This window comes from Schistocerca cancellata, chromosome 2 (genome assembly GCF_023864275.1).
Source record: "Schistocerca cancellata isolate TAMUIC-IGC-003103 chromosome 2, iqSchCanc2.1, whole genome shotgun sequence".
Taxonomy (NCBI): domain Eukaryota; kingdom Metazoa; phylum Arthropoda; class Insecta; order Orthoptera; family Acrididae; genus Schistocerca; species Schistocerca cancellata.
In genome coordinates, this window is record NC_064627.1 from 678699441 (window position 1) to 678721727 (window position 22287).

Consider the following 22287-nt stretch of genomic DNA (forward strand, 5'->3'; position numbering starts at 1 on the left):
ATTTGAACTCAAAAAGTAAAATTCAGTGCAGACTGTAACACACCTCTTCCAAATTTATGCAATAACTTCCCCATGGTATGGATGTTAGTTATTTTTGAACTACATAGACAAGATGTGCAGGCTGTACTAAATTATTATATTTGTACTTAGATGACTGTCTTGATTTTGGCTCTGTTGTCTCTTCTCAGAGGTATAACAATGGCTACAGGTCCTATTTGTAAGAAGAAATTATACTATTTTTGGGACTGTAAACTTTGAGGATACACTAACTACCATGTAAAACCAGTTTCTTCTTTCTATCTTTTGTATTCTTAATTACTTAGTTGACTGGTTCACAAAATATATGAGCTATAAAGTTCTGATCATTTGTTACATCTGCCTAAAAGATATCTGCTCCTCACAAAAGATTTCACAAGACTGTCTTTCACAACTGCTTTCTGCGATAAGTCCAAACATTACTAACTTTCCACAACATCTAAAATGGAACTGCTTCTTACAATTTTGACTACTCTTATCAGTTGGTTTTCCAACACCCCATCTTACAACTGCTCTTCCCACCAAGTGCAAGGGAGGTAAAAAATCACATATAAATTCAAAGAAATTAATTGTGTACAATTTGATAAAAATCTTATTTAGCTCAACTGTTATATTTAACAAAACTTAGTGAAAATAAATTTACATTTTCTCAAGTTAAAACTTCAAAATTATCTTAATCACATGAAATATAAAAAGGCAGGCATGAAATAATGTATTTTTGTAAACATAGGGTTTATACAGAGGTCTTCACCTAGAAATGAAGGCAAAAAATTCACTGTTATTGTAGAATTAAAACTGTGTATAAGGCTTGATCACATCACAAGCTGATTTAAGAACACCCCTGAGACATGACCTAACATCTATTTTAGAGGTTATTACACTGAAGAGACAAAAGTAATGGGATAGCATTATGCACATACACAGATGGTGCACACAAGGTATAAAAGGGCAGTGCACTGACAGAGCTGTCATTTGTCTCAGGTGATCCATGTGAAAAGGTTTCTGATGTGATTGTGCCCGCATGATGGGAATTAACAGACTCTGAATGTGGAATGGTAGTTGGAACTAGATGTATGGGACATTCAATTTCAGAAATCATTAAAGAATTCAATGTTCTGAGATGCACAGTGTAAATAATGTGCCAAGAACATCAAATTTCAGGTGTTAAATCTCATAACAGAAAATTCAGTGCTAACAGACAAGCAATAAAGCATGAAATAGTGGCAGAATACAATGTGGCACATACGACGAATGTATCCATTAGGACAGTGTGGCAAAATTTAGCATTAATGAGCTATGGCAGCAGACGACTGATGTGGGTACCTTTCCTAACAGCATACATCACATGCAGCACCTCTCCTGGGCTCATGACCAAATCAGACGGACCCTAGATGACTGGAAAATCATGGCCTGGTCAGATTAGTTCTAATTTCAGTTGCTAAGAGCTGATGGCAGGGTTCATGTGTGGCACAGACCCCACAGAGCCTTGAACCCGTTATCAACAAGGCACTGCGCAAGGTGTTACTGGTGGGTCCATAATGATGTGGGCTGTGTTTACATGGAATGGAGTGGGTCCTCTGGTCCAACTGAACTGATCAGTGACTAGAAATGGTTATGTTTGGCTACTTGGAGATTATTTACAGCAAACAATGATGGAATTTTTATGGCTGACAATGTAGCTTGTCACCATGCCACAACTGTCCATGATTGGTTTGAAGAAAACTCTAGACAATTCAAGCAAATGATCTGGCCACCCAGATTGCCTGACATGAATCCTATCAAACATTTATAGGACATAATAGAGAGGTCAGTTCGTGCACAAATTTCTGTACCGGCAACACTTTTGCAATTATGGGCAGCTATAGAGGCAGCACAGCTCAATATTTTCGCAGGGCACTTCCAATGACTTGTTGACTCCATGTCACATCATGCCGTTGCACTACGCTGGGCGAATGGAGGTCCGACGTGATATTATGAGGTATCCATTACTTTTGTCATGTCAGTGTAATGATGCATGTCAATTACACAAAAAGAATGTGACAATTAATTATAAGTTTAGAAGTTAATATGTTATGCAAATACCATTGTATTCTCAGAGAGTATTTTTCTAAGACACACCAAACGAAAAAAAAGTTATTAAGTTAGGAAAAGCACCTTGTTAATTACATTATTTGTATTATATGGGTCCTTAGGACATCCTGGAATGTTGAAAAAGTAATGATATACATTTATTTCTAACTTTACATCACCATCCACACTTAACAAACCACTGTAAAGTGCATGGCGGAGGATACTTCCCATTGTATCAGTTATTAGGGCTTCTTCCCATTCTATTCACGTTTGGAGTGTGTGATGAACGCCTGTTTAAATGCCTTTGCATACACGTTCAGTAATATAATCTTGTTCTTGCAGCCCCTATTGGAACAATTCATAAAGGATAGTTATATATTTCTACATTTATCATTTAAAGCTGTTTCTTGAAACTCTGTATGTAGGCATTCTTGGGATAGTTTGTGTCTATTTCCAAGCAGCTGACAGTTCAGTTTCTTTAGCATCTGAGTGATGCTCTCCCACAGGTCAAACAAATCAGTAACCATTCATACTGCCCTTCTCTGTATATATTCAATATATTCCAGTAATCCTATTTCATACAGGTGCAGTATATCTCTGCAATATTCTAATGTGGGTTCCATATAATGATGAATGTTTCATAAGAAATTTCATTTGTAAACTGACTGCATTTCTGAAGTACTCTACCAAGGAATCAAACACTGAAAATAATCATTTTTACAATATAATGAAATTGGATTGGCAAAAAAATCTATTCATCAAATAGCGGCAGGAGAACAAACTTGAAAAAAGGTTTTAATTATGCAACCTTTGGAGCCAGTGGATCCTTCTTCCAGCAGAAGGGTAGAAGATGCAGGAAGAGGGGTGAAGGAAAAGGATTGGAGAGGTTTAGGAAAAGGGGTAGAGATCTGAAAAGTCACACACAACCCTGGGTCAGGGGAGACTTACCGGTTGGGATGAGGAGAAAAGACATCACCTTCTCATTCCGTCCAGTAAGTCTCCCCTGACCTGGGTCCTGTGTGACTTTTCTGAACTCTACCCCTTTCCCTAAACCTCTCAAGTCCTTTTGCTTCAACCCTTTTCCTTCCCCTAGAATCCTTCTTTCCATTATAGATAATTACATCATCTACAAAGAGACTAAGGTTACTATTAATATTGTCTGCAGTCATTAATATGCAACATGAAAATCAAGGACCCCAACACACTTCCCTGGGCACACCTTATGTTACTTCTGCACCTGTTTGTGACTTTCCATCCAAGATAACATGCTGTGTAATCCCTACCAAGAAATTCTGATTGCCTCGATCCATGTCTTTCAGGGTATCATGTGAGAAAAGTGTGAGTCAGGTGTCACACAATCAATGTTTTCAGAATCAATGCTGCTTAGCTTGGAGGAGGTGATTCTGTTCAGTGTACCTCATTATGTTTTCTCAAAATATGTATCAGGAGGATATTGGAGATTTGAAGGATGTTGGAGAGTAGTTTTGTGGACCACTTCTGCTATCCTTTGTATAGATGGGTTTGACCTGTGATTTCTTCCAATTACTGGGCCTAGTTTTTCATTTGAGGGATTTACGGTAGATTATAAGTAAAAGAGGGGCTAATTCAGCTGCAAATTCAGTATAAAATCTGACAGGGATTCCATTGGGACCTGGGCATTTGTCCAATTTTAACAATTTTAGTTGTTTCTCAGCACCTATGACACTAACGTCTATGCCACTTGTCTTTGCTGTCATGTGAGAATTAAATTAGGATAGTACTCCTGGGTTTTCATTCATAAAGGAAAATTTGAAAACAGAGCTCAGCATTTATGCTTATGATTTGCTACCGTCAATTTCTGTTACTGTCTTACCCATGAAGGTTTGGACATTAACTTTGGTATCACTAAGAACCTTTAAATACAGCCAGAATTTCTTAGGGATTTTTGGGAGATCTTTAGATAATATTCTGCTGCAGTAGTCAGCAGAGGTTATTAACCAAAATTACATCAGGGCTGTCAATGACTGCAACTTCTAGATTAGACATTGCAGGCATGATGCAAATGCTCGTTTGACAGCCAAACACATTTCAGTCAGCATCTTCCTATCTACAGCCCTATGCCATAGTTTTCTATTTGATCCTCTCTGGAATGTTTCAAACTGCCTCTTTATCTAGTTTGCTGAACACATAAATACTTGTACTTTTTTTAGTTGCTCTTCGTATGTTGGAAATCATTGTTAATACAGTTGTCACATGGACACTGATATCAATATCAAAGTAGATATCCTCAAAAAGGCCAGGTCTATTTGTTGCTATTATATCCAGTACATTTCCATTATGACTGTATTTTTGAACAATCTGTTCTAAGTAGTTCTCAGAGAAGGCATTTAGTAATGTTTCACAGGGCATATTGTCACACCCACCAGTTACAAACTGTAATATTCTCAGTTGATTGTTGAATGATTAATGTCTCCTCTGATGAAATTATGACTGAGGAACTTACATACTGGTGAACTTAAGTTTTCTCTAAAGATTTTGGTCACATCTGAGGGGAAGCCTAGCAGCCCGTGGAAAGATCCAGTTACAAATTCATGCCCACCCTTGATACTGAGCCCTGCCCACAAAATGCAGTTTTAGTTTCCACCTCATTGGGTTTTAGTTTCTTATCTACAGTCATAAATGCACAACCTCCATTTATCATTACCCTACCCTTTAGATTCTCCTAAAAAGTATCACTCCTGTCTATTTCAGGTTTCAACCAACTTCCTGCACTTAACTATTTTGTGAGCTCCACTGCCTCTCAAGAGTGCTTCAAATTTTGGCACTTCGTTGTAAATGCTCCAACAGTCAATTGCAATGGTTTTAAGACTCTCAGCTTTAGTGGGCATTTCTTTGGATCTCATACTGAGACTTATGAGTCCCCTACAGTTATCATGATGGGCTGGATGAAGAGTCATCTAATCTAAAATACCCTTTTCATGCTAAAACTAAGTATAAAAAATGATTATCATATAACAATGTTAATAGTGATAATAAAATAACCTAAAACATTTATTTAAAGAGTTTCTGTGAAGGTACTCTTCATTGGTTTGGAAGGAATTTTCTAACAGAAAGTTCTTTAATTCAGTCCTGAATTCCACTACGTTACCTACAACACATTTAGGCTAATATGCTCCACAAAGTTACTGAGCACATCTGAACCCATGTATCTCCCTCCTGTCTGTAATATTATATAACAAGAGAAAGGCAACTACTCACCTATAGCAGATCAATGCTTGGAGCACAGAAACAAATAATAGGGAACAGCATTCACAATAGTGTTCAAGAACTAGCTCTTTTCCTAGCAGAAGTACACACATTCACAAACAGAACCACACAGACACCCAAATATAAACTCCCGTGACCTTAGCAAGACTGATAATAATTGATACTTCATTATTGAAAACAGTGCCTGAGCTGGTGGAGGTGGGGAGTGTGTAGGGAAGGGCACAAGCAGGGGTTAGTGAGAAAGAGGCAGGTCTTTGGACAGATGACTCAGCAACAGCACAGCAAGATGAAAAGAGTGCAGAGGATAGAGTAAAATGGGATATAGGAAGGAGGAGGGTGGAGAGAGGGGGGGGGGAGAGGGAAATGTGAAGATGAAGAGGGAGAAAGGTAGGTGAGAGAGAAGGGGGGGGGGGGGTTGAAGAAAGAGGGTAGGAGAAGGCAGTGCATTATTTGGCCAGAGTAGAAGTGGTGCAGACAGAAGTGAGAAGCGAAAATATATGGTGAGGCAGTGGGAACAGGTTAGCAAAGGCTGATGGCAGGGGGACTGTGAGAGTGCAGGGTATGTTGGAAAGACAATTCCTATCTGAGTAGTTCAGAGAAATTTGCGCTGGAGCACAGTACTCAAAAGGCCTGGATAGTGAAGCAACTGTTGAAGTCATTTTTGTTCTGGTATGCGGCATGTTCAGTAACACAGTGGACAAGTTTGAGGTTTGCCACAGTTTGGTGGTGGCCATTCATGTGAGTAGATAGTTGTTTACTGGTCATGTCCACATAAAATGGGGTACAGTAGTTGCAGCATAGCTTATATATAGAATGGCTGCTTTCACACATGGCCCTCCCTTTTATTGGGTGGGAAATGCCTGTGACTGGACTGGAGCAGGATAAGATGTGTGGGTGCACAGGATAGGTCTTGCATGTGGGCTAACTCCAAGGAAATGATCCATAGGGTACACGATTGGGAGGTTTGGAACAAGGATGGATAAGGATATTTTGTAGGTTGTGTGGGTGGTAGAACACTACTTTGGGGGATGTGAGTAGGATTTAGATCAGGATGTCCCTCATCCTAGGGCACTGCGAGATGCAGACAAAGCCCTGGTAGATGATGTGGTTGAGCTTTGCAAGGTCAGGATGATACTGGGTGATCAGACAAGTGCTGGTGGTTAGCTGGTTAACAGGTTTACTGGTATCAGAGGAGCAGATGGCATGAGAGACCTGTTTATATGTGAGCTGGATATGATATTGTGTGTCAATAACGGCTCTGGCAAGATTATTGGTATAATTTGACAACTCCTGCCTTCCACTGCATATGTGGCATATGGAGAAGGAGAGGCTGTAAGGAAGAGACTTTCTGATGTGGAACAGGTGACAGCTGTCAAAATGGAAGTATTGTTGGTGGTTGGTACACTTGTTGTAGATGGTGTTATTTATGGAGCCTTCTGAGAGATGGAGATCAACATCTGGAAATGTGTCTTGATGAGTTGAGAAGGACTAGGTGAAGTGAATTTGAGAATAGGTATTGGGGTTAGGCAGGAAACAACAAAGGTTGTCCTTGTCATGGTAGTAAGTTTCAATGTGTGACCTACCTGCAAATCAAATTATATTGTCATAACCAGAATCCAGTCAAAATCCAAAAGCAGGGTTGTCCATGAAGTACAAACAAATATCACTGAAAACATGTTCAATGTGAACACCAATGCACAAACAGATCAGAACGGACTGAACTCCTGCATGGAGAATGATGCTATTTCTGCAAACAATGGATATTTCAAAAGTATTTTGAGAACCTTCTTGAAATGATAAATACTAAATAACAAATAAATGGTTCTTGGGTTTCAACTGGTGACATGCAGCATGCCAGCCAATGACACTAACCACTATACCACACTACATCCACCACAGCCTGCAACATGTCTTCCTCAGAAGTTCTCATTGGAGCTCACTACACCCTGGATCTAGATCTTGCCAATGATCCTCTGTACGACAGTGTTGGAGGATTCTTGCACTCAGGTTGTATAGTTACATACTCTTCACCATAAAAATAGGCTCTCCCATCAAAGTGCATGTTTCATGAGTGGATCTTTAGTTTGCTTGAACCTTCCATCATTGATCTATGCCTCTGGACTGTAGCATGTTTTCATATGAAGTAAAGCATATACAAAGGAAAGTATAACAGCTCTGCTCTCTAGTCTTCTTGATGAAGCGTCATAATCCACAACTCTATATGTGTTGAAAAAGGTTATGATATGACCCAAAGTAGCTCTTTATTAACTTTTCTGGCAGTCTCACTTTCCGCATAGGCTTAAAAATCTGTATAAAGTCTCCTGGGCTGTATCTTACTGGCCAATGCTTGATGTTATAGTGCTTGCGTTCTTTTTCCTGAGCATCCAAAGACTTTAGATGATTCAGTTGCCTAGCTTATTAGGCACAGGTGGTGATATTTTTCATGTAGTCATCCTGAGTATCGTTCAGTTGAAACAGGAAAATTGTACACATTGTTGTTTTGGCCCCAAGATCTTGGAGCAGAAGGAAAAGTGTGAAGCCTGTAGTGTCTTACTTTGCTGTGTTTTATGTTAATGTCACAATGACAAGTATTGTAGGCCAATTTATCTGTTTGAGATCGTATTAAAGTGTTCTGTGGAACTATTTATTTGTGAGTGGTAGGCCATTGTCACCCTGTGGGTGATTTCACAACTTAAAATTACCTTTGACTACAAAACCTTTCCGTGATCGGATATCATCATACAGAATGCTCCGTGCTTCAAAATGATGTCTTCTACAAGGAGCCTTGGAATTTCTGGAGCTTCGGTGACACTACAGTTGACTGCCATGAATAGAACTGTTGTGATTGTTGATAATTGGAGCCATAGTAGTTGTCAAAAACTCATTCTCTTTCTCTGAACATTGTGTCCAGGACGTCAACAGTGGATGGATACTGGCTTGTTGTCCTCTGTCCTCCAAATTTCCATTCTTCTGCAGGGCATTGTAGTTGGCAGAGGAGCTGATGACACTTGATTGGGTGCTGGGTTGTCATCTGACAGCTGTGGCGTAACTCCAAATTCTCAAAGTATTTTTCATTTGGCAGGTTTAGCTGGTGGTGGAGATTTGTACTAAAGGGCAATAAATCCATTTTTTTCAACATTCTCTATTATCTTCTGACATGTGGGTTCAATGTTTATGGCTGCTATCTCTTGCTTACTTGATCTGACAGTTCTGTCTGCCACAAAATGCTGTACTACTTCTCTTACAACCTGGCATAAGAAAGAGGTGATGTCATGATGGACTTCCACAACTGCCATAGGGACCACATTTGAGGGTCATCCTCTTAGATCCAGTTCTTTTTCTGTTGCATTTTGTTGATGTACTGGCACTGCTTGATGAATTTATCTCTTGTTGTGACATCCTTTACCAGAAGAACTTGGTACACATCTTTTGTGACTCCTTTCAATATTGTGAGATTTTCATGGCTTCTGTCATATTCAGATTCTCACTGCGGCACAGCACCAAAACATTCTGTAGGGCTGTAGTGTTTCCCCATGACATTGGACCCTGTTCTTCAATTGTTCTTCTTCTCAGCAGACTTGCTGCTGATTGACATCAAATATTTTCTTCAGTTCTGCCTGAAATTTATTCCAGCTACTGAGCTTCTCTTTGTTGTTCTTGAACAATGTCCAGGCTGTGCCATCCAAGTAAAAGTACACGTTTGCCAAACACACCATGTCATCCCTCCTCCTGCATTTGGCAACTCAGTCAGTTCCTTAATTCATGAGTCTCCTGAATACACAGACTCCGGTAAATGTAAATGTCATGTGACTAGGGCCTCCCGTTGGGTAGACCCTTCGCTGGGTGCAAGTATTTCGATAGGATGCCACTTCGGTGACTTGGACGTCGATGGGGATGAAATGATAATGATTAAGACAACACAACATCCAGTCCCTGAGCAGAGAAAATCTCCGACCCAGCTGGGAATTGAACCCGGGCCCTTAGGATTGACATTTGTCACACTGACCATTCAGCTACCAGGGGTGGACACAGACTCTGGTAATGATTGTAACGGAACATATTAAAGGCTTTACTGTACCGAAGTATGCGATACCCTCCAAATTCAACCAGTTTAACGAGTATTTATGATTATAGAAAAGTTATTGTGTATGTTAACAATGATTGCATAACATGTCTCCATAAACAGTCAACCCATTAAATTATAGTGAATAACTGACCCACACAAAAGTTTATATCACTTGATCACTGATACAGCAAATGTCATCACGTTAAAACACTAAGTTCATCTTAAATAATTAATATGAAGTACGAAAAATAGTGGCCAACTTAGGTATTTTGGATCTCCTTAAATAAAAATCACCCAGTGAAACCTATTTGTTCACTAGGAGCGGTTTTACTCAGTATTCACGAAATCAATCCTATTTTAGACGAAAACCAATGTAATTCTTAACAATTCATGTTATTCACTTATTTATGCAAATTAGAGAAGTCAACTGAAAAACTTCTAAAAAACGGCCTTTTTGTAACAAAGAATTATTCTGTCAAGTCAACAAATCTGTCTGTCATTTTAATAACATGTTAAATTATGTCTCTCAATACAAATTAATAACTTTTCTGCACAAATTATGATAACAGATGTACATGTGACTTATAAACTATATCTCTTTTTAGTAGTTCTTTGACAATGTTATAAATACAAGCAGCAAGAAGGGTTGAGAGGCAGTCGGAATGTCACTTTGGTAAAGTGTGTTTGTGTGTTATTGTTTGAGGTGGATAAACAATGCAAAGAACATGTAAAGGAAGTACTACTTTGTGTTGTGTCATGGTCTTTGGTGGACAGTGGAATTAAGATGGCCACCAGAGTAATAAATATTTGAAGTTTACATATTTGTTGGTTTCGCTCGTTCTTTATCATCAAAAGCACATAAAAAACATGGGACCTCATGTTTTTAACCCTAGACAACCAGATTTAGAGCCAGCATCAGCATCGAGACACAGCAGCGATCCAGCAAGTGGCAGCGATTACCACAACACAATGCATTTTAATGGCGCCAACCTAACATCAAGTGCTAACAAGCTCCATAAATGGGAGTGAAATAGTGCGATTATAGCAATTAGCTATATCTAAGTCTAGGCGACCATTACATGATGCACTGCTTGTATCCTGGTTCCTCTCTGTGTAGCGATGGATTTTACATTGCCTAATTGGAGCCATGGTGATACAGAAGGCTGAACATTTCAATGATGTGCCATCAACAAGTGTCAGCACACGGACCATTCAATGAAGCATCATCGATACGGGCTTTCGGAACTGAAGGCTCACTCACCTACCCTTGATGACTGCATAACACAAAGCTTTATGCCTTGCCTAGGCCCATCAGAACTGACATTGAGCTGTTGATGACTGGAAACATGTTGCCTGATTAGACAAGTCTTGTTTCAAATTGTATTGAGCAGATTGATGTGTACGGGTATGAAGACAACCTCATGAATCTGTGGACCCTTCATTTGAGCAGTGGACTGCTCCAGCTGGTGGAGGCTCTGTAATGGTGTGAGGCATGTGCAGTTGGAGTGATATGGGACTCCTGTTATGTCTACATACAACTCTGAGAGGTGGCACATAAGTAAGCATCCTATCTGATCACCTGCATCCATTCATGTCCATTGTGCATTCCAATGGACTTCAGCAATTCCAGTGGGACAATGTGATACCCCACACATCCAGAATTGCTATAAACATTTCCACTGGCCACCAAACTCCTCAGACATGAACATTATTGAGCATATTTGGGATGACTTGCAACGTGCTGTTCAGGAGAGATCTCCCCCCCACCCCCTACCCCTTCGTACTCTTATGGATTTATGGATAGCCCTGCAGGATTCATGGTGTCAGTTCCCTTCACCACTACTTCAGACATTAGTTGAGTCCATGCTACGTCATGTTGTGGCACTTCTGCATGCTTGTGGGGGCCCTACACAATATTAGGCAGGTGTACCAGTTTCTTTGGCTCTTCAGTGTATATTTTTGAGACTTAATGAGCAAATTTTTTCCAAAATAGAAGGGCCCTTTTTCAGTCATCTGTAGATTTATATTTCTGATTATTCCTCATTTTAAGCAAACTTGAGACCATTTATGCCACCCGTATTTGAATATACACCTGATAATTCACATTACCTCAACCTCATATCAGTCATACTGTAAATTGGTATTGAAGAACATCTCAGAAAAGAATTCAATGAACAGTATCTTTCACTAAGAAACATCCCTGTAGTCTACCAATTAAACTCAGTGTACCATCTGGCTTTTCTACAGGAATTATTGTTGTTGAAGAAAAACTTTCAAAACATAAAATGGTAGTTTGATAAGTTCTGTTGAACTAATTTCAAAAATTGTTTAGTTTATCTGAAGTTTGAACATGTTGAGTTTTTAGGTTGATGATTACAGTTCAGAAGTTGAGCTCAAACAAACAAAACTGTTCCAGATTCATACAATGTACATTAAATTCATTATTTGCGAATAATCTAAATCATTGGATGAGATCCACAGCTGCATATACATTTGGCAAATCATTGTAAGGGATGTGAAGGATATTAGTTTTTACTGTAGGTTACCATATATAAGGAATTCTTTGTGTTCTACTCAGATGTGAGTGCAGGTTTACTGATTGTTCTTGTGTTTCTGTGTGAGATGTTACTTTCCTGTTGATTTTCTTGATAGTTTAGTAGACACAGCAAATATGAGCTGGAAGTAAATCAATTTCCATGGTGACAACCACATTTTCCTCTCTCCCATTTGTCAAATAGTACAGTGACTTCTTCATTGTATACACACTTTCTGTCACTTGCTAGTATAGCCCAGTATGGCTCCTAAACACTTCTGCAGTGAAATTCACACTATGGTCTTATAAGTAAATATCCTTTGTAAATGAAATCTAGTTTCCAAGCATTCTACAGATTAACAGTAGTCTGCTATTTGCTTTCACCAAAAAGAAAGTTATTTAAGCTTTACCCAAAAGTGAAGTTATGTAATCATTCTCTGTCATATATCCTTACATTATTAGAGCCTTATATTACATGACAGATGTTTTTCAAAGCCAAGTTTTCTGTCAATAAATTCAGAGTATCTTCTAAAATTCAGGAACAAACAGAATTATAGTAACAAGGACAAATTCTGCCGATCTCATACAAGTGTGTGATATATACTCCTCCACAACACTGGGACTAGTTTACTGATTAAAGAATTTCTTGTAGATTATTGCCAAGAATGCTGTTGACTCTGCACCTAATTCTCTTCACACACAAAGGCTGTAGACAGTTTTGGAAATTTTAAGTTTTCCATCTTTTTAATCATGAGTCTTGGAATCTATACCATTCAGATTTGCAATCATATAAATGTTAAAATTCCAAGTCAACGAAAAACTGTTAACATAAGCAGACAGTTTGTTGACAATTGTGTTATCATTTTTGAATCCTTTTAAGAATTGGTGCATTACAATTCTCTTCCTTTTCTTTTGAGGTAAAGCAAAACTCAAATATATAGTTATTTATAGTTATTTATAGTTAACAAAATGTCACAAAATGATTTCATTAACAGTTGGTGTAATGGATTACAAATAGACACAGAAATTAAAGAAAACATGAACAATTTAGATTGCTGCCTAAATAAGAAACTATCATTTTCAAATGAAAATGGTCTTTAACTTACATCTTTTATCATCATCATCATCATCATCATCATCATCATCATCATCATCACCACCACCACCACCACCATCAGTTGACATAGTGGAATATTCAAACACAGGTCATTCTTATATGCAGTACAATGGAATATTAGTAAATCAATGATACCATGTCTCTCTTATATATGCAATACTTCATAATAACATACCTTGACCAAAGGATCTGTATTCAGATCTAGATGTGATAACACAGTGTAGAAAGCTTTGACTTTTTCATCAAATGCCCATGGACGGTTCATTTTTGCTTTGATTGTGTAACGAATATGGCCATATGTGCCTTCAAATGACGATGGTAAATTTTCTGGGAGTTTGACAGAAAAATTATACACATGCTCCCCTGGTGGAAGTATGAGCTCCTCAGCTGAAACAGACCATGTTTTGAATAAATTTGTAAACCAAAATGAGTACAGCTGCAAGTAAAGTAAGCACTTTATCAGAGGTTCATAACCTTTACAATATTTACATTTCTCCCAGATCCAGAACTGTAAAGAAAGTAATGATCATATGTAATTCATTTTGTGAAAATAATTTCTTGCTGATAGTCTAGAGAGTTCTGAGGTACCACGTCATGGGTCAAATTTCCCACTTCCTTCTTGATATTCACAAACAATTGCCATGCCTTTTACTTCATTATAAACTATGCAGACATTTCCTAGCACCTTTAATATTAAATGGAAACTTAAATCTTGTTTTATGCTCATATACAGTAGAATTTTAAAAATCATTCTGAACTCAAAGGTAATGAGGTATGTCTAACAGAATGACCTTGTCCATGGGACCAACATGGACTCTGAAAACAATGCTCATGTGAAACCCAACTCAAGCTTTTCCCACGTGGCATTCTGAAAGCCACATTCCTCAGCTAATGCCCACGAACTGCTATGACCTCTGAAGTAAGTAAAATAAGCACTTTATCAGAGGTTCACAAACTTTACAATATTTACATTTCTCCCAGAACCAGAACTGTAAAGAAAGTAATGTTCATCTGTAATTCATTTTGTGAAAATAATTTCTTGCTGATAGTCTGGAGAGTCCTGAGGTACCATGTTGGGGCTCCAATTACTGGGCAGAGGGTTGCAGAAGCTGCGGATCGGTCCCCATGGAGATGGAATGCATTCTCCCAGTCACACCACTTCCGGTCCATTCAGAAATGCCACATCTCAAACCAGACTCTCTGGCATGTATGTCCATCCTCCTTCCTCATTTGACAACAATCCAGAGCACAGTCAGGTCAGTTATGCACACTACGAACAGCCATAAGCAGTTTCTAGCATTTTCTACACTTATTGTTATGTGAGGTATGAGGTAGTATTTTGTGGAGTGTTTGTAAATTTTCTGAGTTCTACATATTTAAGTGCAGTATAATATATAAACAATTTGAAGCATGCTGTTAAATCTTCACTCGCAGAGTTTCACGATGAGTAAAATTATGCGCATTTTTAAAACTAGTTACATAGCATGTAGGCAGTTAAATAATACTTCATTGGTTGTGCATTATATTGTACCTTGAAATGGAATGAGGTTTTCTACCATGGAACACAACACTTGCAAATGAACTGAGTTTCTTCAAAATGTCTTTAATTTGCAACTGGTTTGTTGATAATGCTTCTTCTTAATTTGATTTCACTTACTGATTATTGATGCATTGTAGAGTAATAATGTAACACATTTTTGTTGTTGTTGTTGTTGTTGTTGTTGTGGTCTTCAGTCCTGAGACTGGTTTGATGCAGCTCTCCATGCTACCCTATCCTGTGCAAGCTTCTTCATCTCCCAGTACTTACTGCAACCTACATCCTTCTTAATCTGCTTAGTGTATTCATCTCTTGGTCTCCCTCTATGATTTTTACCCTCCACGCTGCCCTCCAATACTAAACTGCTGATACCGTGATGCCTCAGAACATGTCCTACTAACCGGTCCCTTCTTTTTGTCAAGTTATGCCACAAACTCCTCTTCTCCCCAATTCTATTCAATACTTCATCATTAGTTATGTGATCTACCCATCTAATCTCCAGCATTCTTCTGTAGCACCACATTTCGAAAGCTTCTATTCTCTTCTTGTCCAAACTATTTATTGTCCATGTTTCACTTCCATACATGGCTACACTCCATACAAATACTTTCAGAAACGACTTCCTGACACTTAAATCTATACTTAATGTTAACAAATTCCTCTTCTTCAGAAACACTTTCCTTGCCATTGCCAGTCTACATTTTATGTCCACTCTACTTCGACCATCGTCAGTTATTTTGCTCCCCAAATAGCAAAACTCCTTTACTACTTTAAGTGTCTCATTTCCTAATCTAATTCCCTCAGCATCACCAGACTTAATTTGACTACATTCCATTATCCTCGTTTTGCTTTTGTTGATCTCATTTTTGAGATGTTTGTATTCCTTTTTGTCTGCTTCATTTACTGCATTTTTATATTTTCTCGTTTCATCAATTAAATTAAATATTTCTTTGTTACCCAAGGATTTCTGCTAGCCCTCGTCTTTTTACCTACTTGATCCTCTGCTGCCTTCACTACTTCATCCCTCAGAGGTACCCATTCTTCTTCTACTGTACTTCTTTCCCCCATTTCTGTCAATTGTTCCCTTATGCTCTTCCTGAAACTCTCTATAACCTCTGTTTTAATCAGTTTATCTAGGTCCCATCTCCTTAAATTCCCACCTTTTTGCAGTTTCTTCAGTTTTAATCTACAGTTCATAACCAATAGATTGTGGTCAGAGTCCACATCTGCCCATGGAAATGTCTTACAATTTAAAACCTGGTTCCTAAATCTCTGTCTTACCATTATATAATCTATCTGATACCTTGTAGTATCTCTAGGATTCTTCCATGTATACAACTTTCTTTCATGATTCTTGAACCAAGTGTTAGCTATGATTAAGTTATGCTCTGTGAAAAACTCTACCAGGTGGCTTCCGCTTTCATTTCTTAGCCCCAATCCATATTCACCTACTATGTTTCCTTCTCTCCCTTTTCCTACTCTCGAATTCCAGTCACCCATGACTATTAAATTTTCGTCTCCCTTCACTATCTGAATAATTTCTTTTATCTCATCATACATTTTATCAATTTCTTCATCATCTGCAGAGCTAGTTGGCATGTAAACTTGTACTACTGTAGTAGGTGTGGGCTTCGTGTCTATCTTGGCCACAATAATGAGTTCACTGTGCTGTTTGTAGTAGCTTACATGCACTCCTATTTTTTATTCATTATTAAACCTGCTCCTGCATTACACATAGACTAGTAAATACAGTACTGTCAAGAGTTTTTCAATTTGAGTGCTTTTTAAACTGAACAGTATTTTTGTTCCTAGGAATGTGACCTTAGAACAGTTTTCAACATTTCAAAAAATTTTGCTTTTCTGGAGAAAAAAAGTACAGCACACAAAAATGAATGCTATAATTTCAAAATGTAATAGGAAATTATATTAAACTTCTATTACAGGGCCAGCTATATGTGAAAGTCTGAAAAGAGTTCCAATATATCACACTCTTCCCTATGTTACAAGTTTCATTGAACACAGAATCCAACATTTAGAAATTAATAATATATAAATAGCGAAAACAATACAGTTTACATTCATTCATGAACACTAGAACAACAAAGAAAAATTACAGACAAATAGATTTAAATTACAAGCACTGGCAGTAACGGACATGAGAGAAGGTGTGGAAGATGAAGAGAATGATAAAATGCAAGTAATGAAGGTACAGGAAAAGAAAGTGGCATGACTGACTGAGTAATAAAAAGAGAAAGAAATTGTCACTGGAGAAGAAAAGGAGCACTTGATTTACTCTCTTACAATGGGAAACTAGCCATAAACATTAATTTTTTGCAGATAAATTTATGAGATTGACAAGAGGAAGAGCTTCAGCATTTTCTAAAATGCAACAGGGCACTGCTTTATGCAAGGAAGCTTGTTCTAGTGATGCCCAGGTGGAAAGCAGAATGGAAAGAGTCTCCAAATACTGGCACACAAAGCATGGACACTAGATGAGTGAGAACTTGTGATTGTGAAGAGATGACAGATACTTAATCTCTGATGTAATGTGCTGAGAAACATGCACAATGAGGAGCATATGACAGTCACTTGTCTGCCGCAACAATCCTGAAGCACTAACGTGATCAAATGGGCAGATGTTGCAGGTAGAATTAAACATGATTGATTCTACCTGTTCAGAATTCTCACTACGTGTGCTATGATGGATTGCATTGCAATAGTGGATGTTCACTAAAACAAATGACTGCCAAGTTTATCTCCTGCATCGTGTGAAAATGTTTCAAAACTTCTGGAGGGTATACAGGCACAGAGAAACCTTCGTGAATGTGGTTGTAATAGGACATCCTCCTCTAGCATTACTTTTCCTCAACAGTAGTTGTCAATACCAGAAATATTTTTCAAATTTTGGGCAGGTCAGTATTATCTCAGCTGTTTTCCTGAAAAATTTCATATAATTTTATACACCATATTGTGTATTCCAAGCTAAAATTTATGAATAGGAATTATTATTTTGGATGTTATAATCAATAGTACTAACTCTGCATGTACAGTTAAATTAATTTTTCTACAAACATTTGAAATTATGAATTATCCGGCACATTTAAAATTTCTATTATCTAGTACTGTTTATTATGTTTACTTCTGGATTTATTTATGAAATAATATTCAAAACTAATAGAAATTCATTTGCCAAGAAAAATTATGAAACCTTTGGAATATTGTTATTACCACAGAGTGAAGAGTAGTAAGCATGCCACTGCTGTGATCGGACGTATTTTTGTATTTTGGACGAACAATGTAATTTTGGCTTTCTTAATGTGAAAATTCAAAAGACTGTGTGATATACTAAAATGTGACAAAATAAATTAATGTAAAAACAAAAATTCTGCAATGACAAACTTCAAAATAATTTAGATCAATTCAACCATGAGAACCTAAAATGTGACAATTTCAGCTTCAAAAATCAAAACCCTAGACAAGACGAACTGGAGCCAACTCTACAAGAAATGATAAGTAAACTAAAAAGTTGTAATTTTACTCCTGCCAAATCTTCAGAAAAGAAATTGCTCATTGTGGACTGTAGCTGCAACTAGGGAGGAGGTAGATTACAAGTGAGGACTCGTCCGGGATTAATTGAGTAATAATGAAGTTTTGTCTGTTTCAGAAAGTGCTTGATTCTGTTAATTTTCAGAATTTATGTATAAATAAATTTTTGATCACGTGGAGCAAAAAACCAAAGACTGCCCAACAAAGCAAATCAGACCAAGAGTGATGATGTACTACCGCTAATGGCGGTCCAGATCAAATGAAAGGGAAGAGGACTTTACAACTACAACCAGGGACATCAAAAAAGAAAGATAAGCACAAAATATTTGTGAAGTTAATTTGTTTGTGGACTTGTGTGCTTGTTAACAAAATTAATAGGGACAAAAGCAAGAGTGAGGTAGAAATGAAAGCTGCAGGATCGAGTCAGAACATGTCTGAGCCAAGTGAAATCATAGTCAGTAAAGAAACTGTAAAAACTAATATTTTACAGTTAATTTGGCCAAAAATAGAGGAACTGAAGACAGATAAAAAAAAAAGCAAATTGAACAGAGTACAAGATCAGATAGATCAACTTAGTAATCATGTTTCAGAGCTAAAAAATGGGTTGTCAGAGGGGTTAAAAAGTGTGAATGAAACAGTTGATGTTTTAGAAAATAAATGAGTTTGTAGCTGAGTAAGCAAAACAATCAAAGAATGTTGATGACATCAGAGTTAAACAGAAGGCCGTAGTGGAAAAACTATGTGGGCTGGGAGCCAGTTTAAACCAAAAAAATTTAAATGTAGAAAATAATATGCAAACTAATGTAACTGTTCTAGATCAAAAAATTTCAGCAGCTCAGGAAAGTTGTATTAACAAAAATCTGTGTGCAAACAGTGATACTGCATGGTCCAACACTCTTATCAAAAGTTTTGTATTGTTAGTGAACTTCTGCTGCACTGCAGAAATAACTTTGTGTCAGGCATGAATGACAATACTAAATTAAATTTTTTAAAAATTTATTGAAGGCAAAGCTCTGTCATTGGTAAATTTAAATTAAGTCAATAGGAAACGTATCAGTGTTTTGAGAAAAGTTTTTTAAATAAATTTTGGTCAGAAGCAGAACAAGGGAGAATCAAAAGTGAATTTTTGAATGATCCTAAGTATAGGAATAGGGACGGCACTCTGTAAGAATCAACATGAAAAATTAGCACATCTTGACAAACCATTTGACAAAATGACATTGACTGATGCACTTAAAAGGAGATTACCAGAAAGATCGTAGTGGTATTTGGTACATGGACCTGATGATGTCTTGAACAGTCTTTATGAAATTTTGACAGGCTGGACAGGGCAGTAGAAAGGAGTATGTACCAAAATAATAGGAATTATATAAATGACAATGGGAGCAATCACAGAAACAGAGATAATGGGAACTTCCATCAGGATCAAAGTGTCAGTAGAGACAGAAATTCTGAACAGCAGCAGAATACGAATAATGGGTATAACCGTGGGCACTTTAATAGAAGAAATAATCACAGAAATAACTATTCAGGAAATGTCAGTTTGCCTCAATGAAGGTCCACAATTTTCAGCTGAGGAAACATAACAACCACACGACCACCATGTTACACTTGCAATTAGACAGTAACAACAATGTTAATTAGATAGCACATGTATCTGAAACTGAACAGGAGGAATATCAGATTTTTCATTTATGTTTTGACCAAAAGTTTTAGGATACTATGTTTAATTATGGTGATGTAAATGCTAATCACAAATCAGAATGTGAGAGTAGTGAGAATTTTGATGTAGTTGGAGGTTTGAGTCCTCCCTCAGGATGGGTGTTTGTGTTGTCCTTAGTGTAAGTTAGTTAACTTAGATTAAGTAGTGTGTAAGCTTAGGAACTGATGACCTCAGCAGTTTGGTCTCTTAGAATTTACCACAAATTTCCAATTTTCTTGGGTGGAAAACAGTGTTGTTGATGTATGTAAATCAGGTGATGACTGTATTGTATCTGAACTAGGTGGTATTTTTGATGTAGTGTGAATGAGATCTGTGACGTAACTGAGGCTGGTAACTGTGAAGTAACTGAGCTGTGAAGTAACAGGTTGATAAGTCTGAGACTGATGGTGTATTGCAAATAAATGTAGGTGAGGAAAGTGACTTTATTGCAGATGAATGTAGGTGAGGAAAGTGACTTTGAAGGAGATGAGACTTGTATTGTTAGTGATGTTGTATGAAGTAGTTTTGGAGGAATATGATGATTGTTTCAGGTATTTGTGGAGTTTAAGAATAATGAAGGTTCAGAGTTATTTGTAAATGATGTTGACAATGCAGGTAAGGTAAGTGATGTATGTGATGTTGTAAGTAAGGGTCATGGAATGCCAGTGCAACCAAAACAGTTTTTTGTTAATGTCATGCAGCTTAATGATCCAAACAATAAAGGTGAGCTATCTGTGAGACTGGAGAATAATAGTGAGAACATTTGAAGTTTGTTTGGAATCACTCTGATGATAACTTAGATGAAGGTGCATTCTGGAATAAGTTAGCTATGGTTAGTTAGAATCTGAATCACAGTTGGTGGAATGAAGTGAAAGAGGATCTAAGTGGGAAGTGTAATTTTGACAGTAATGTGTTTAATGTACCTTCTGTAACAAGTGATGTTAGTTGTGTCATGGACTCTATTCACTGTGTTCAATCTTTATCTGAAAACATGAGACATCAAAGTAATGTTATGATATGTGTATAGTTGATTAAACCTTGTGAAGACAGTGTGGATGGAACATTTGATGAAATTGAAAGTGATCTTCTGCATGAAGTGTCGGACAACAGAGAGATTTTGGGTGCCCTTACATTAAAATTAAGACTGATCAGTGGGAAGGCAACTGTTTGATTGATACAGGTAGCCTGATTTGTTGTATATATGCACAATTTAGAGACAAGACCATGTATAATAAGAATTTTGCGGAAATACCCATTGTAGGTGTAAACATAAGAGAAGCTACAGGTAAGCGAAGCAAATTGGTAAAACCTCAGGTACGTACTTTTAACTTTTAGTATAGGAGACAGGACCTTTGAGCATGAATGCTTAGTGATCCCAAGTCCAGAAGAAAATATAATTCTCGGTATGGATCACATAGTGAAAGTTGAGGCTTGTTTTGAATGGAGTGCTAAAGAATTGTTTATTTTGGAACCTAAAAGTAATACTTATGTTGTTTTTGTGGTCTTCAGTCCTGAGACTGGTTTGATGCAGCTCTCCATGCTACTCTATCCTGTGCAAGCTTCTTCATCTCCCAGTACCTACTGCAGCCTACATCCTTCTGAATCTGCTTAGTGTATTCATCTCTTGGTCTCCCTCTGTGATTTTTAACCTCCAAGCTGCCCTCCAGTACTAAATTGGTGATCCCTTGATGTCTCAGAACATGTCCTACCAACCGATCCCTTCTTCTGGTCAAGTTGTGCCACAAACTCCTCTTCTCCCCAATTCTATTCAATACCTCCTCATTAGTTATGTGATCTACCCATCTAACCTTCAGCATTCTTCTGTAGCACCACATTTCAAAAGCTTCTATTCTCTTCTTGTCCAAACTATTTATCATTCATGTTTCACTTCCATACATGGCAACTCTCCATACAAATACTTTCAGAAACGACTTCCTGACACTTAAATCTACACTCAATGTTAACAAATTTCTCTTCTTCAGAAACGCTTTCCTTGCCATTGCCAGTCTACATTTTATATCCTCTCTACTTCGACCATCATCAGTTATTTTGCTCCCCAAATAGCAAAATTCCTTTACTACTTTAAGTGTCTCATTTCCTGATCTAATTCCCTCAGCATCACCAGACTTAATTCGACTTCATTCCATTATCCTTGTTTTGCTTTTGTTGATGTTCATCTTATACCCTCCTTTCAAGACACTATCCATTCCATTCAACTGCTCTTCCAAGTCCTTTGCTGTCTCTGATAGAATTACAATGTCATCAGCGAACCTCAAAGTTTTTATTTCTCCTCCATGGATTTTAATACCTACTCCGAACTTTTCTTTTGTTTCCTTTACTGCTTGCTCAATATACAGACTGAATAACATCGGGGATAGGCTACAACCCTGTCTCACTCCCTTCCCAACCACTGCTTCCCTTTCATGTCCCTCGA

At 37.6% G+C, this 22287-nt stretch overlaps 1 protein-coding gene across 3 annotated transcripts in view; it reads right to left on the minus strand.

Moving 5' to 3' along the window:
* The window catches only part of LOC126162420 (arrestin domain-containing protein 3-like), a 150571-nt gene that overhangs the window by 38485 nt on the left and 89799 nt on the right, over window positions 1–22287 (minus strand). For all 3 annotated transcript variants that reach the window (XM_049918921.1, XM_049918920.1, XM_049918919.1), the window contains exon 3: window positions 13244–13455. In XM_049918921.1, the coding sequence (XP_049774878.1) occupies window positions 13244–13455 (212 nt within the window). The remainder of the gene's footprint in view (window positions 1–13243; window positions 13456–22287) is intronic.